Source organism: Erpetoichthys calabaricus, chromosome 2 (genome assembly GCF_900747795.2).
Source record: "Erpetoichthys calabaricus chromosome 2, fErpCal1.3, whole genome shotgun sequence".
Taxonomy (NCBI): domain Eukaryota; kingdom Metazoa; phylum Chordata; class Cladistia; order Polypteriformes; family Polypteridae; genus Erpetoichthys; species Erpetoichthys calabaricus.
Genome location: NC_041395.2, coordinates 62,512,844 through 62,530,576, shown reverse-complemented (window position 1 = coordinate 62,530,576; position 17,733 = coordinate 62,512,844). Strand labels below are relative to the sequence as shown.

At 37.9% G+C, this 17,733-nt stretch overlaps 1 protein-coding gene and 1 long non-coding RNA gene across 2 annotated transcripts in view; one reads left to right on the top strand and one right to left on the bottom strand.

The window, feature by feature from the left end:
• LOC114645928 (protein kinase C-binding protein NELL1-like) overlaps window positions 1-17,733 on the top strand; it is a 1,522,815-nt gene that overhangs the window by 389,760 nt on the left and 1,115,322 nt on the right. Inside the window, exon 5 of the mRNA XM_028793848.2 lies at window positions 13,987-14,083. Within this exon, the coding sequence (XP_028649681.1) occupies window positions 13,987-14,083 (97 nt within the window). The remainder of the gene's footprint in view (window positions 1-13,986; window positions 14,084-17,733) is intronic.
• The window catches only part of LOC127526750 (uncharacterized), a 485,290-nt gene that overhangs the window by 345,381 nt on the left and 122,176 nt on the right, over window positions 1-17,733 (bottom strand). The gene's annotated exons all lie outside the window — the stretch shown is intronic.

Genomic DNA, 17,733 nt, shown 5'->3' with positions numbered 1-17,733 from the left:
GTTTCCCCTGATCATCCTTGAGATGTTTCTGCAGCTTAATTGGAGGCCACCTGTGGTAAATTCAGTTGATTGGACATGATTTGGAAAGGCACACACCTGTCTATATAAGGTCCCACAGTTGACAGTTCATGTCAGAGCACAAACCAAGCATGAAGTCAAAGGAATTGCCTGTAGACCTCCGAGACAGGATTGTCTCGAGGCACAAATCTGGGGAAGGTTACAGAAAGATTTCTGCTGCTTTGAAGGTCCCAATGAGCACAGTGGCCTTCATCATCCGTAAGTGGAAGAAGTTCGAAACCACCAGGACTCTTCCTAGAGCTGGCCGGCCATCTAAACTGAGCGATTGGGGGAGAAGGGCCTTAGTCAGGGAGGAGTTAAGTAGTTCTTACTTCAGAGCTCCAGAGGTCCTCTGTGGAGAGAGGAGAACCTTCCAGAAGGACAACCATCTCTGCAGCAATCCACCAATCAGGCCTGTATGGTAGAGTGGCCAGACGGAAGCCACTCCTTAGTAAAAGGCACATGGCAGCCTGCCTGGAGTTTGCCAAAAGGCACCTGAAGGACTCTCAGACCATGAGAAAGAAAATTCTCTGGTCTGATGAGACAAAGATTGAACTCTTTGGTGTGAATGCCAGGCGTCACGTTTGGAGGAAACAAGGCGCCGCTCATCACCAGGCCAATACCATCCCTACAGTGAAGCATGGTGGTGGCAGCATCATGCTGTGGGGATGTTTTTCAGCGGCAGGGACTGGGAGACTAGTCAGGATAAAGGGAAAGATGACTGCAGCAATGTACAGAGACATCCTGGATGAAAACCTGCTCCAGAGTGCTCTTGACCTCAGACTGGGGTGACGGTTCATCTTTCAACAGGACAACGACCCTAAGCACACAGCCAAGATATCAAAGGAGTGGCTTCAGGACAACTCTGTGAATGTCCTTGAGTGGCCCAGCCAGAGCCCAGACTTGAATCCGATTGAACATCTCTGGAGAGATCTTAAAATGGCTGTGCACTGACGCTTCCCATCCAACCTGATGGAGCTTGAGAGGTGCTGCAAAGAGGAATGGGCGAAACTGGCCAAGGATAGGTGTGCCAAGCTTGTGGCATCATATTCAAAAAGATTTGAGGTTGGAATTGCTGCCAAAGGTGCATCGACAAAGTATTGAGCAAAGGCTGTGAATACTTATGTACATGTGATTTCTCAGTTTTTTTATTTTTAATAAATTTGCAAAAACCTCAAGTAAACTTTTTTCAAGTTGTCATTATGGGGTGTTGTATGTAGAATTCTGAGGAAAAAAATGAATTTAATCCATTTTGGAATAAAGCTGTAACATAACAAAATGTGGAAAAAGTGATGCACTGTGAATACTTTCCGGATGCACTGTATGTCGTACAACACACAGCACACCTTTTTATGGTAAAGTAGATAGGAGACACACTAAGAATACATTAAGAATATGCATTATGCATTATTACCAACATTAAAGAAAGCAGTTTTAAAAGAACATGTTAGTTCACTGTATTGTGACCCTGCTCAGGAAAAAGTGGGTTTAGAAAATGAACGGATGGACATACATCACAATGAGACTGATCCATAATTGAAATGTGTAATGAGGCAAGATTTTCTTTTCACTTTGCTGAAATGTCAACACCAAAAATGTTTGTGTAGGACTTATGGATGGTCAGAACTTTCTGTAACATTCAGCCAATTTCCTTTCCAAATGTGTCTTTTATAAATCCCAACTTTTGTGTAAGAAATGGCTTACTCATGTTTCTAAGTGTAAGCAAGTTTTATACATGAGGCCCCAAGTTTGTGTTGTCTTTGCAAGCATTTTGCTACCCAACTGAATAAGAGATAACACAAAAAATGCCCTGGTTTAAGTGTATGCCACTGGCAAAAAATTGCCTAATCACTGGTGTGTTAGTTCTGGCATCCAACCTTTTGAGCTAATGAATGTTACATTTTATTTAGGAAGTTAGAAACGTTGCACAAAACTTCAACTTTAAATTTTGGTTAACAGTTTGCTTATGGGGTGTTAGATCTTTCAGCTTTTGACTTTTGTTTGTCTCACAACTTGTTTTTCTCTCCATCTCTCATTCTGTTTAATTTCAGTTTTGCCTTTTGGCATGCCTTTCATCACCTTAGCAGAATTCCTGGAGGTGACCAAGGATGCACTATTGGGATTATATTATATTATTCTAGTTGTCTGGGGGCACCTGCTAAATCCTCATAAGGTGCTGTGGACTATGCGGAAATGGAAGTCTGATCAGATCAATTTAGTCCATTGCCATTGCAACACTCACCTAAAAAAATTAAATAGGAGTAGCTTAAATGTTTGTGAAGCTTCTTTTATATAAAAGAGTGGAGTGAAGGGCACAACGAGGTCAGCAATTCCATTCAAGCAACACAGATATTTGTGAATGGTGACTGGCTTCTGATTTAATTAGGAAAACTTGAAATAAGCGTTTCTTCACGTTTGATTAGCTTGTTATTTTGGTGTAACTAATGACCCCCTCATACAATAAGGCTTTAATTTCAGAAATATTTATGTTCTGGTGTGATGTTTCTAGTGTGGCATGTGCTTTTGATCTAGTGTATGGCATTATTATATACTGAATAATACAGATTTGTTCAACAAATGTGTTTCAAAATGTAACATTTGGTCTTAATTGGGTGAGTAATCAACGGCACAAACTAAATGTTAATTGAGCACAAAAAAACACCACAGTACTGCTGAAACAAGAAAGCTGTAGGTGTAGAAGGGTTAAAAAGGCTTAATGCAAATTTTATTAAAGTATAAAAGTCACTATTCTTAATACTGAGAATGCCATGTTTTAGGACTTGTGCATGATTAGGTATTAAATAAAAACTGATGCTATGTTAGATTCTTGCACATCCACACCTCAATTCCCTGCTTCACACTGTACAATAGCTTTTCTGAGTTCATATTGTAGCATAACACAGTTTGAAAGAGATTGTTAGCGTAATGGTAGCATGTAGTATTTCCTCGGTATAAAGGACACAAATTAATTGTCATTCTGTAGCTGAATGATTGTGTGGCACTGTTTAGTACAATATTGCCCCTGTCACATTTCAGAAGTATTTGACTTTAGTTAGCAAATGATCCAGTTTAGATGGACCAACGTTTGCATAGTAAATGAAAGCTGACTTCTTTAAGAGAGTCTGTAGCATGTTAAGAATAGCATTAAGATTCATGTTGTCTTCAGAAAGAGACCTGAGGTAAAAGAATGGATATTTTAATAGATACTGTATGCTCGATACTTGCAATATGACATTTCAAAAATGAGCTGGTTAAAACTGACATTAGGCCACTGAGATAACAAGCAGATGGAGGTGTAAGAGCCTTGAGTCTGAGACTAGGAATGACCAAAAAGCACCTCCAAAACAATCAGGAAGTTCTGCCCTCCAGCAATACTTACTCTCCTCGTTAATTTTCTTGACATTTTCATTATGCTGGCGCACGCACACATTAGGAGTTTCTTCCTTCTGTTCCCAGCACTGCTGATCGTGTTTCCCTTTTGGCTAATTTTACCCAAACTACCCATTAACAGCAGTTTCACTGCTCTGCCAGGCAAGAAGCTTCTGTCGGTTTTTCTGCCGTCTATTTACCTTACATCCTGCTTGCAGGAGCTGTCATCTTATAGTTTGTTATGATAATAATTCCAAATGTATATGATTTCAACAGAAAAGCTAAATGTTTCTGCAATGCATGAACAAGGTGATATGTAAAGGTGTAATTATTGTGAACTAGATGCTGAAGAGTGCAATTATTTCTCTGTAAGCCATAATTTTTAAGCAACACATGACGGTATCAAATGGAAAGCAAGGCAAAACAATTTGCAATTGTATTATTCAAGTGATCAGAAGAGAAGGCGAAGAGTTCAACAGAAGCTTGTACTTTCCTTGAAAAATGGTAGGAAGAAATGAAGGCAAGATTGTGAATGCTGTAATTGTGTTTATAAAAATGAATGGCAATTAAACATTAGAATTTATTCAGTGTTGACCTGTGTTTAAGAATGAATTTGAAACTGCAAGCATTAGAGTTAGTTTGAAAAGAGGACTGGCTCCACTATACTGGGAAAATGGAAGACAGCAGTTTGTGAAAGTCTGTCACGGCCTGAAGATGGATATTTTTTAAAGGGAAAGACGGCAGAAATAAGAAAGGAGACTTGTTTGTCTTCAAGTAAAGTTTTGTGCACAGTTAAATGGGATGGTCTCATTTTTTTCCATACTATGTGACATGTATTAAAGCAGCAGCTAGTTTTATGTACGCATAAATCTTTATATGTAATGTCTGCAGAGTTTAGTGTAGTGTATGTGGGATGACACCAGTGGTGGATACAACAATGGACCCAACAATCACCTTTTCCTTTCTCCAGAAGTGGCATATTTCTTCTGTCATTTCTGAGCAGTTCTGCGTTTTATTTTTGTGTGCATTTTGTAAGATGTGTGAGTTTTGGTCAACAACGTAAATAATATATGAGGTTATATTTTGCTTATCTACCAGTATTATGTCTGGTCTGTTATGGTGGATAGGTTTGTCTGTCAGTATAGTTTTGTCCCAGTATATTTTGTGTGGCGTTTTCTACTACTGTGTTGGTTTGTGTGTGTCTACTAGTTTTTTTTGTTGTGCCAGTTCTAATGTTTGCCATTTGATTGTGTCTGTGCTTAGTCTGTCTGTGTCCTTAGTTTACAACCTGTTGTAATGTGTTGGATCATTTCTTGTTCCTTGTGACACTACCTAGATGTTCTGTTTGTAATTATAGCATCCTTAACACTAGAATCCCTGAAGCCTACGAAAAACTCGTAATCCCGGCCCACCTTAAATCCCTTTGCACCTCTCCAGTAAGTGTCTTTTGTTTTGTAAATGCGTCAATCAGCACAAGCAGCAAGCAGTCTGCTATCCCATCCTCCCACCAACACAGAAAAGGCAAAAAGTTCTCCCAGCTCAAACCAAGCATCCTTATCTGCATGTGAGGTGAGGAGCCTGGAGTTGTACAGGGTAAATAATACAGAATATCGTTATTTGGAATACATGCATTTCATGTGTGTTCTGTGTCTACAAAAATCTGGGTAAGTGTAGCATGAAAGGAAATAAATGCTAGACAAGAAATGCTGAACACATACCTAAAACAGAAACGTTTTCCATGTTATACTAATAATGACAAGAAGTTGGTAAATGTGTGAAGACTTTAGTCCAGATATCAAATAAACACATGCACTTTTATTCAAGAATATAACCAAAGAAAAAAAAAACATTTGATTTACATGCTGCTGTCAATGAGTGATGAATGGCTAGCATAAACCCTTCTGTCTCATCAAACATATCATCACAGCTTAGCCACCTACTTGACGCAATATCATCCACCCCAATCTGATCAAGTTCCTGAGAATGTCTGCTGTACAATATTTTCTGGGTCTATGCTTGTGTTTTAAGCTGTGTGATTGCAATTTCCTCTGAGATATTGTCTGTGGTATGTAGGTTAAGTGATGTCTTGTTTGTATCTGTATAAACTATTGTTTATTGTATAGTGTTGATATATGCTGTTTTGTAGGGAATGAGTTCCTTGAATAATAATGTTGTGTGTTCTATAAATTAATTTTCTCAATGAGACCTCTTCCTCCCTCCGCAAGGTGAGTTGTTCTGTGACTCCTTTGTGGTGGTGCAGTTTGTGATTTTTTGAGCAGTGTTTGTATTTTCTGAAGGGACTCTGTAGAGAATACATGAGCATTGGTATAGTGTATGTACTGATGACTTTAATTGTATGGCTTGCTTGAAGGTGTGTTTTGAGTATTTGTGAAAGACATGATGTATATGTAATTAGTTTGTGTGAAAGTTTGTTCTGTTGGAACCCAAGGTATTTGTGTAGTACCCCATGGGCCATGGCCTCAATTTGGTTGCCATGTTTGAGGATATACCCACCTTCTCTAAGAATTCCCTTTTCTACATTTTTATTATCATTATTATTAATAATAATAATAATATTAATAGTAATAATAATGTATTGATCCTGCTCGATCTAATTTCATATACTACCCTGGATAGGGGGCCAGTCCATCAATAGACACACTCATTGGAAAACAGTAATCATAACAGACTCTGAACTGCTGAAGTGAAATGCCTCCATGTAGTCCATCTGCAAGTGAAGTACAGATTATGGTACACTATGAACACAGCATACATCCTTTGAAAGATTTTAGTGCATAATGTCTTGACTTCTTCATTATCTGAATCTTTATTGCACCAGATCAGAAGATGAGAAAGTATAAACACTAACAATAATCATTTTATTATTATTACTAGATGACTTTATGGTGTGCTACATAGTGCTGCTACTATATAACTGCAGAGTGCTAGGTACAAATTTGGGGGCAGTCATAGTTAGAGTGGAATTTAGTTTTTTAATGCAACGTTTTCCCACTTGCTGTCACTTTCCTCACACATCCCAAACATTCTGAAACCTAATTAATCCATTGTAGGGTCACAGGGGACAAAGAATCTTCCAGTATTTTTGGGTAATAAACAAGGAACCAACTCTGGGTGGACCCACTCACACATACAGAACCATTGTACTTATTTGTGAAAGTGGTAAGAAAAGCAAACTCCCTGGAGACAAACCCAGGCAGATATGAGAGAATGCATAAACTCGAAACATATAGCATCCAGACATTGGGTTTGAACCCAAGACATTGGGTCTGTGATGCAGTGGGTCTGTGATGCAGTAGTATAAACCACTGTACCCGCATTTGGTACCATGTTTGTTAAGCTAATTGGTAACTGAAAATTGGCCATATATTAGTGAGTGCGAGTGCACAAGTATGCCCTTTGATAGCCTGGCTCTCCTTCTGAGGTTCTTTCCAGCCTTCATCCTAAAGCTATCAGGTAAAGGACTGACTTTTCAGCATGAAAATAGTTACAAAACAAATGGACTGATGCATTATTATTATTATTATTATTATTATTATTATTATGTTATATTTTGAGAACTAGTTGCAGTGGTAGAATTTAGCAAATGCCTACACTTTTTAACTATCAGCGACGACACAGGTAACCTGAGTGTATAGGAAAATGCAAAGTTAATATGCAGTTGATTACAGCTCTCTTTGAAAGAGAAGTATAGCATTAGGCCGAAATGTCCAAGGAGCAACCAGCAATGAAAATAAACATTTTTTTTTAACTAATGCAGATAGAAAAATCTGCAGAAAAGCTTAATGACGATAAAACTGCCATTATACTGTAGGATGAGATACTCAGATGCTGTATAATCACTTCAGCGTGTCATCCATTTAATATACTTACTCAGTTACTGTGATGACACTGAATACTGTTGAAGATAGTTCTTATTGTGCAAATCTGAACGCACTGCCCATTTCACTGAATTGTATTTTTCTTTTATTCTGTTTTATCCGGCATCACTTCCATTTCTCAAACTGACACTTGTGCTTTCAGAGGCTAACTATGACATTCTCAAATATCTTTGTAATGATCAGAGACGTAGGTTTTGAAAAGTCTGAGCTCTTTTTATCCTTGCCTGATAGATGGCAGTTGTGGCAGGTATGGTTTGTAAGGATGTGCTTCTCTGCTACAGGCAAAGATAAGTTCACTTATACAGTAAATGGCTTCCATGGTAACAGGCATAAAAGAAAGCTGCTGTTTAGAAACTTATCAGAAACGTATTGACTCTGAAATAAAATCTCAAAGATTCAGGAAAACTTTGCTCAGTCAGGCCAAGCTTTCATTTCCTAGGACAATTTTGGATTTTTTTTTTCTAATTCTTTTCATCAACTTCTATAGTACTTAGATAAAAATTGCATACGTGATTTAAGGAACAGCCTGACAAAAGTGTTATATGGCCTAATAATGGCCTCTGAGGTATCGTATGCCTCAGAGCGTGAAATGTAGCCCAGCACCTTGTTTGAATTGTGCCCATGTGCTATTTTGGTCTTTATAGTGATGAGAATATAAAAGAAAAGACTGCTCATTTTATATTGTTTGGACTCTTGGTCAAAGAGTTTCGTCATTTTATTCCTGAAATAATTTTGGAACAAACAGGGACTAATAAACGGAATTACTGTTTTTAATAATCTTCTGTTTTTTCATACATTAGTTGGCTCCTCTTTTTCAGCATGTTTATCATATAAATAGCTATGGACAAGATAACATATCTTTTATACTTCACATTACTCTTCCACAGTCATCCATGCTCTCGTCTTCAGTTATGACGGTTGTCATTGTTATGGGTTTTGGTTTCAGTGCGACTGCAATATTCCTATTCCTCATTACTCACTTTGTTGCTTGTATATTTTTCTGTCTAGGACCAGTCTACCTTTAGGGTGCTGTCTGAGAAAACTCTTGTAATACCTTTTTTAATGGTTTAATTCCAATTGATATATTACATCTCATTAGGACAATATACCCTTTCTCCCACACCACTATATAACAGACACAGAAAAATATTTAATATGAAATAATCATTCAATCAATCACTGCACCAACTAATCAATCACTGCACCAACCAAAAAATTGCAATGGCTTGGCATGCTCAGTTTATTAAGAACAACATTAATATGTTACTTTTTGAATAAGCTGTTCCTCATAAGGTGTATATGTTTATTTTGTGATTTTTAGTAAGATAGGGAACCCCATTTCTCCATTGATGAGTGGGTTAGTATTCTTCCATCTTATGTGTAGCATAAGATATCACAGCAGACTATTCTTTAAACAGTAGAGCTTCTTTCAGGAACAGAACTGTTAGAGCAGTGGATTTCAAGTTTAGTCCCGGGGACCCCTGTGGCTGCAGGTTTTTATTCCAAGCAATTTCACAATCAGTTCATCTTTCTTCCTTTTAATTGATCTCATTATTTAGTGAGCTGTCTTTTTCATTCTCTTGTTCTAAGAAATTCTGAAATGCCTCAATTTTTGCAAAAACTTTAAAAACTTTAAATACTTACATTTCTTTTATTTTCTTTTTAATTTACCCTTTTCCATTGAGTTTGCTTCGTTCATTTTATCCAAACCCTGACAACACTGAAAGCTACAGTGGAACAGTGTATTTCAGTGCTATATGCACTTGCCTGCTCATTAAATAAATATTTCTTACAAATGAACAGTCAAGTGAATAGGATACTGAAGTACATTGTTCCACTTTAGCATTCAATGTTTGCTCCTGTGTCTGCACTTCTCATTGCTAATCATCAGCATTTGGATACAATTACTTTACATAAAAGGTTACATTTAACCCCTTGTTGCCTACATTTATTTACAATTATATAAAAAGAAACTATTTGTGTTTTTGCTGTCAAGCAGATGCTAAATTAAGTAGAGACTGTTAATTTGAATATAGCACACAAGGAAACAATAAGCTGGTACGTATTTTTTATCTTGGCACAACTTACCCCAAATGTGGCAATTTCTTGAAATTAACAGCCAAAATCCATGTGCACAGCCACGGCAACACTTCGCTTCCATCATGCGGATGTAGTTTCGACTACGACTGCTAGATGGCATGTCCAGTGCTTCAAATACAATCCTTGGTACGTATCGAATACGCATCAACAAGCATGCACACCCTCAGCTGCATTCAGGCCAGAAGTGGTTTGAAGCGATTTCGAGACCATTGTGTACAAGGAGTTAAAGAGACCAACAAAGGAAATGTAAGCTATGTCAAAAAAATAAAATGCTATACATTTTATAGAAATATTTATAGGTTATATGACTAAATATAAGAAAAATTAAAGCTAAGAATGGCACAGAGTGTGCAGTTCCTTGAAATAAAAACCTGCAGCCATAGGGCTTCTCCAGGAATGAACTTCAGAACCACTATCTCAGGGGATTAGGGCTTATTGGACATATTATTAAATTTTTCAATTGCATTTCATGTTCATTGATCAAACTATTAGGAACACTATACAAATAATGGGATTGGCTTCCATTTTGCTCTCAGAAGAGCCTCAATTCTTCATGGCATGGATTCCACAAGATATTAGAAACATTCCTCTGAGGTACTGGTTTATTTTGACATGATTGTATCACGCAGTTTCCACAGATTTTTCAGCATAACATTCATGCTGTGAATCTCCCATTCTACCACATCCCAAAGGTGTTCAACTGGATTCCGATCCTGTGACTAGGAAGACCACTGAAGAACACTGAACTCATTGTCATGTTCATGAAACCAATTGGAGACCACATTGGTTTGTGACATGGTGCATTTTAATGCTGGAGGTAGCCATTAGAAGAGCAGGAAACTTTTTCCATGAAGTGGTACACGTGGTCAACAGCAGTACTCAAGTAGGCCATGGCATTCAGACAATGACTGATTTGTATTAACTGCTCCAAACATGCCAAGAAAACATTCCCCATATCATTACACCACCTCTACCAGCCTGGACTGTTGACACAAGGCAGCTTGGGTACGTGGATGCATGCTGTTGGTGCCACATTCTGAGTGCCTGAGCAGAACTCAAGATTGATCAGACAAGGCTATATTTTTCCAGTCCTCACCTGTCCAGTTTTAGTGAGCTCATGCCCAAAATATGCTTTTGTTCTTGGTATACAGAAGTTGGAACCCAACATAGTCTTCTGCTGTTATAGCCCATCCACCTCCAGGTTCAGCATGTTGTGCATTCTGAGGTAATTTTCTGCTCACCTGCTCCACAGTTATACTGAATGGTTAACTGAGTTACTGTAGCCTTTTTGTCAGTTAGAACCATTCTGACCATTCTTCTCTGACCTCTGTCATCAACAAGGCATCTCCATCCATAAAACTACCCCTAAATGGATATTTTTTGTTTTTCACACCATTCTGAATAAACTATACAGACTGCTGTGTGTGAAAAATCCCAAGAGATCAGCAGTTACAGAAATACTAAAAGTAGCCCGTCTGACACCAGCAGCCATGGTTGAAATCACTGAGATCACTTTTTCCCATTTTGATGTTTGATTTGAACATTAATTGAAGCTCCTGGGGTCTCATGTATAAACGGTGCGTACGCACAGAAATGTTGCGTACAAACGTTTCCACGCTCAAATCGCGAGGTATAAAACCTAAACTTGGCGTAAAGCCACGCACATTTCCACGGTACCTCATACCCTGGCGTACGCAAGTTCTCCGCTCGGTTCTGCAGACTGGCGGCACCCAGCATCAAAGAAGTGCTACTGTTCCTGTGTGGTTACCCTTTCTTTCTTAGATCCACATTCCTGACGCGGCTTTATAAATACACTGAAACTAACTGCATATTGTTTATTAGTGTAATGCATCTGATTGTAATTAACCTGTAACAATATAATGGTCCAGGGAATAACCATAGTATTCCAAATACCATAACTGCTTTAGCGTTGTTACTCTCACTGCACCTTCTTTTTCTTCTTTCAGCTGCTCCCGCTAAGGGTTGCCACAGCGGATCATCTTTTTCCATATTACTCTCACTGCACCACTCAGAGTATTTATAGCACTGTATCTGATTTTGGAATTACAGCAGCAGCTGATTGGAAAGAGAATTATTGGTATACAGCATCAAGCACACGTTGCCTCAGACACGGCAAAACGCTTCAAAGCCTTTCCTGTACTGACCTCGTGGTTCAGAAACAGTTTCATCCCAAGAACAATAAACACACTCAATCAGTACATCAACTGCTCCGTGTAGAACTGTTTGTACTTATAAGTACAATTACCTCACTGTAAACTTGCGATACAGTTATAATATTGCACAACCTGAGCCACTTTATAAAGCGCGTATTTACATATGATGACGATATCATTTTTAAGATGAAATGCAGCTAAATATGTTGATTATATTATACAGATAAAACTTTAACTTCATTTAAATAATCTATATTGATAATAATCAAACATGTGAGGACACGGTGCCGCAGTGCTGGCTAGTTCACAGATTATTATATACCTCGTGCTTTATTCTTGCTGGGCTGGCGCGACACTGGTAGGATAGATGGACAGAATAATTAAACACGTACTACGAAGATATCTCAATGTTCCTTAAACGTTTTGAAGAATTGTCGTTCTAAGCTTACAGATGGCTTAACGTCTATTACAGAGCTGATTGTGTGGCGATTGGGTATTTGGAGAAAGAAAAGTAAGGACAAGAATTGGAGGTTAGTATTTTTAAAAGAGACAGTACTGCTGCGATAAATTATTTCATTGAAGGTCGCGCACAGCGCAGCAAGCATCTTGCGTGAGAAATAAACAATCACTGCGCCTCCATGTTCCCATGTTTAATAACATGCTTTCATTCCTATCATCATGAAAAAGATATCCCGTATACATCTCAGGATTTTAATTATTCAGAGAGCTGTAATATTACGAATGTAATGAATTCTGTGTCCTGTCGGAGAAAGAGAAAGCCCGTTTAAGAAGCAGGTAGTGATTCACACACATAGAGCACATAGAAGATCAAATACAGAACAAAGCATTTAACATGCTACTTTAGTTACGATGGGATTTGAGAAACTAGTAAATTAAATGATTTTAAGATGAAGTTTATGATGTTCTACTTTAATGGCAAAATAAACTATGTGATTAAAGTGGAAATTTCGCGATTAAAGTTGATATTTTGTGCTTTTTTCCCACTGTGTGCGTATTTTTTTTGTCTGTACCCTAATAAGGCTTTCATATGACACTCAGATGGTGGGCTACGACTCGCCTTTTCACGACAACTTTGATATATGACTTCTTTTTTATTTCGGGCACTGTGCGACTTTGTGAACTTGAGCTTTTGAGTTTCTCCGACACTCTGTCACTTGATCAACTTCCTTTTGTTGATTATACCACTGTTTAAACCAACAAATAGTACGTTTTTCCTTGCCTCCACTTGGTATTCGCTGAAATTCTTATATTTTCCCCCGTGCTTTTCCCATTGTCTTTTCACAGAAGGCTGCGCTTAAGGGCTATTTATATTGATTTGCATATTCAAAGAGGCATAATTCTGGGAGGAGTTGGGGCGAGACAGCAGGCGCGTACACGTGTATTACTTTTCACACTGATCGGGATTTATGTAGCGGAAGAATATGGGTTTGCATAAGCACAGATTCCTGCATCTGGATTTCTCTGTGCATACGCATATTCCCGCTTTTGTGCTTACGCCATGTAATAGTGTGAGTTCTACGCACGGCGTTATTCATGAGGCCCCTGATCTGTATCAGCATGACTTTATGCATTGCTGTGCTACCACATGATTGGCTGATTAGATAATTGTATGAATAAGCAGGTGTGCAGGTATTCCTAATCATTTTCAGAATGAGTGTAAATAATGAAGAATAGTGTATTTGAGATTAAAGAGTTAATTTCATGAACTAGGTCATGTATACATTATTCTGAAAAGTTGTGTTCAAAATTTGTGGTTATTTTAGGATAAAATGGTGTTAGTACTTTCCTGTTTTGTTTACTAGCTGATTAGCCGTTTGATTCCATTTTACACATTTACTTACGGAAGAGCATTGGTTTTAGTCTTCAGAAGTAGTTGGTCTCGGGCATGAAAAGGCTATTCTGTGTCATTTCTTTACATACAATTTGTCTACATTGCTTTAAAACTGCTAAATGAATCTGATATGCCTTTAGCTTTCATTCAGTGGTGATCATCCTAAAACCAGTTTCAGGTGAGTAATCCACAATCCTATTTAAAATATTCTGGACAATATTTTTTATATTTTATATACACAAAAACTAACATGATGAAATTCTATTACTGATATCCTCAAAGTCCTAAAGTCTTTATGTCATTAACAAATGTAATGAGATGGTCCTCTGAAATGTTTTAAATATCCCTTATATGGTCTATTTGAACATAGCCTGCAGCTGTGTTTTTTAGTGCTTGAATACACAGGTTTTGTTGCCTGAAAACATGACTTTCCTTCTTCAAGGTCTGCTCTAAAAATCAGCAATCCATACAATTTAACCAACATTATTGATGTGCCCTGTGAGGATTTTAACTGTATTTTATTATTTTTTAATAGGATTTATGAGCGTGTCATAGACCCTCCACAAACTGATATTATGCCCGGGAGTATGCTTTGGCTTGGCCAGCACAGCAGAAAACATGGGCTTTTTAAGGTAAGCACTGCAGTAGATGAGATTAGTTGTCTTTGTTTTTTTTAATTACCTTGAAAAATATTGCAATTTAATGTTCAGTAATTGCAATATAAGTACTTTGAAATCAAGGAAATTAAAAGAAAGGAAAGGTTGCATTCCATCTGCCTATGCTATTATCATGCATTGATATAGTATGAATGCTAAGAGTGATTATAAAAATACTTCCAAATTAAGCATATTTTTAATAAGCTGCACATGTATCTTTGTAGTACAGCTTTAGTATCTATGCACAATACTATGTGATTACACTTAGGTTGTACTTGCAGGGTAATTTGTTACTGTTCAGTATATTTCACAAAGCATATTCCATCAGAGTTTGTCTTGATGTTTGCCTTTCCTGATAAATATTTCTTTGCAAAGCAAGTCTCAATGGAGGAAGAAAAAATTTTACATCAAAATGGATAATCTGGAAAGGGTCTTTACATTCAGTTATTTTGTGTATAAACTTCATGATATGCTTTTTTGTCCCCTCTTACATGCTGGCAAATCGTATTTTCTTGTGGTTAAGGATATAAACGTCAAGTCTTAGAGTTCAGTCTCTATCATTGGTTCACTGAAGTTACCTAATCTGTCTGATGGTATAAATCTGCAATTCAGTAAATAGAAAGTCTTGTGCTCTTGTTTAAAAGTTTGTATGAAAGGTGCTTAATTTATTGCAGTGCATTTTAGTGAATGTCATATTGTTGAAAAAAATAAAAATATTCTGATTAATATTATGGCATAATATCAAATTACAAAATCAGTGGTGCTGTATGGGTGTGAAACTTGGGTCACCGAAATGAAGGTGGAAGAGATGTTCTTTGGCTGCGATGGCTGCTAGGGTGTCTTTAAGTGAAAGATAAACAAATTAAATGTTCAAAATGCCAGGGTTGGGTGTATTCTGGAGAAAGTCATCTAAAGTAAGATAAGGCATGTTGTACACAGTAGGGAGGACAACCCGGTTGAAGAGGTATGGTGGCTTGCATTGGAAGGAAGAAGATTGTGAGGAAGGCAGAGACTTGGTGACCAATGATTTGAAACTGAATGAGTCTGAGAGACAAGAATGCTGCAGACAGACAAGAATAAATTTACAAAAAAAATCCCATTTTAGGTGGGAGGTGGATTTAAGTAAATAATCAAAGTACATAATCTTAATTTCTTGATGCTAGATTCAGGTCCTGGTAAAGAGGCTTCAAGTAGGGTGTATATGTTCATGATGTGCTGTCACGGATATGTTTACAACTATAATACAACGGTCCAGGTGAGCATAACTTGCAAGGTGAAGCTGCCTTTGTGTGATGGAGGTACTGCACGTGTGCATACCATACAATGATGTAGTTTCCAGTTTTGAGTGCCTATTTTTTGTCCATTTGTTTTGGAAAGGAAGCTACTGTAGATAGTTTGATTTTAACTAATTAATCATGATAGTAGTGCTGTAGCATTTTTATATTATGGTAAAAATGGTGGATAAATGGATGGATGGATGGATGGATAGATGGATGGATTGATAGATGCTCCTGTCTGCCAAAGCGGGATTGACTTATAACATCCCTTATTCCGGATTTCTGTGTGATTGAAGGAGCCATTAATCTGTTTTCCTCTCACACGTCTGGTTTCTTCAATACCCAGGTGGTTCTTCCTCTCTCTTCTCTCTAGTGGTTGCTAACCCTTCTTCCCTTCTCCAAAGCTGCTGTTTTATTCTTAATCTGAGCTCAGTTGGCAGGGCTCCACCATTATGAACAATAACTTGCACTAATTTCTGGGCTCTATATTAGAATAATTTCTTGTGTCATTGGTAGCGTATTTAAAAGTTCCCTATGAAGGACCTGAACTGCCTGATTTCAAATACTGTATTATGAAGGACCAGGTACCCTGGACTTGTCTAGCTAGAAGAAAGCTTTCACCTATAAATTTCAGTTTTGTAATGCCATCATAACTTAAACAGTAACTGTAACTCTTATGGGCACATGAGGAATACCAGAAGTTACCAATTCTAAAAGCCATTAGAGAAAATGTAAAGTCATCCATATGAGGTTCAGCAAATAGAAGTTCTGGTGTATTAAAATAATGGGGGAAATATTGTGTATTTATGAATATGTACATATCTGTTTATATATCTACGAACATACAGTATGTAGTGTTCTTTTTCCTTATCTTGTGGAAAATGTGTGTCAGCTTCACAGTGAGAGGAATAAATATCTCCCATTCTGCAGAATATGCACATAAATCCATTAACAGCATCCACTTTTGTGCCTGCCACCCACTCGGCCATACGTGAGGTTAATCTTATTTATGATATTTCAAACACGTCATGTAGTGTACACTTTGAAGATGTTGTGAATGTTTTTGTCCATCAATGACCTGGAGTTGAGGTTTCCTTCAAAAAGTCTTCTATTCCTGTTTGTCATATTTATGATACTCCAGTTTCATTTTGTCCATTCCATCAGTGGCATCCTTTCAAACCAGATAGGCACAGCTGGAGAGTGCACTGTAAAATGACAGCCTCAGTTGTGTCAGACTTTTGTGTCCATTTTCATGTTATTTTTGGATGGTTTTATGTGTCTCTGTTAATTTCCCATTGTCTAGAGAGTTCATGATTGCCATATCCGTGTCACCATTGATTTTGTTAGGTTGCATTTATTTATTGTTTTTGGAAATGCATATTTTCTATTCTTTTTTCTTTATTTAATGAATCCAGTATTGTTGAGCTATGGTTATTTAGATGCTACAGTAGTTTTTATTCTTAGACATTACTGTTGTATAGAACAAATCCATACAAACATTGTAAAGTTTTTACTTCAGTCTAGTTCCATGAGATTCTGGGGTTTAGACCACATGCTGTCATGTTGCTGCCACCTTGGCAACTCAGTGGCACATTTTGCACTTTCCAGAAATTGATGTTTTATTTTTGTGTCAGCTAAGTTGTGATAGGTAGTTGACATGAAAACAGAAGCTGCTTAAAGGCTAACCTTTCCAGAAATGTTAGAAAGTATTTCCTCACAATAGGAGAACTGTGCATACATTGGATAAATTTATAGGTTTATATATGGTCATTGCAAATGGAGTATAATGAAATTCTTAACTGTGTGCACTAATCAAAATGCAGCTTGGTACCTGTGGTAAAATGAGGTTTGTGGCTAATTGTCATCTTTTAAATAAATAATCACCACACTCATATCTTTGTGGGTTATGGCGAGAGCGGTTCCTGTGCGTGATGCGGGAGCAGACGGCCCTGCACTTTGTGCACAGGTGCAGGATCATTCATGGCCCTTTAACTGATGCCACGTCACCGCTCCGAAAAGGGAGGAGCGAGTACAGGAGGAGAAAAAAAGACAGATCGGAGGAAAACAGACTGGCCAGTGCTCGAGAGAGAAGGAGGTTGAAAGGGAAATGGAAGAGAGGTAGAGATGGAGAGAGAGAGAGCACCCGAGCTTAAAGAGTAAAGTAGGGGATTGGGAGTGAGTCTCAGGGTCAGGGAAACCAGAGGCGGTGATGGAAGGCTCCTACTGAGCACTTTCTTTGGAGTAGGAGCAGCCTGAGTGACGCAATCTCCCCACAAGGGCCGAAAGCGAGCAGTGGGAGGAACGTGTGGGGCTTGTCGGGTTGCCCTGCAGACGCCAAAGGAGCAAGGA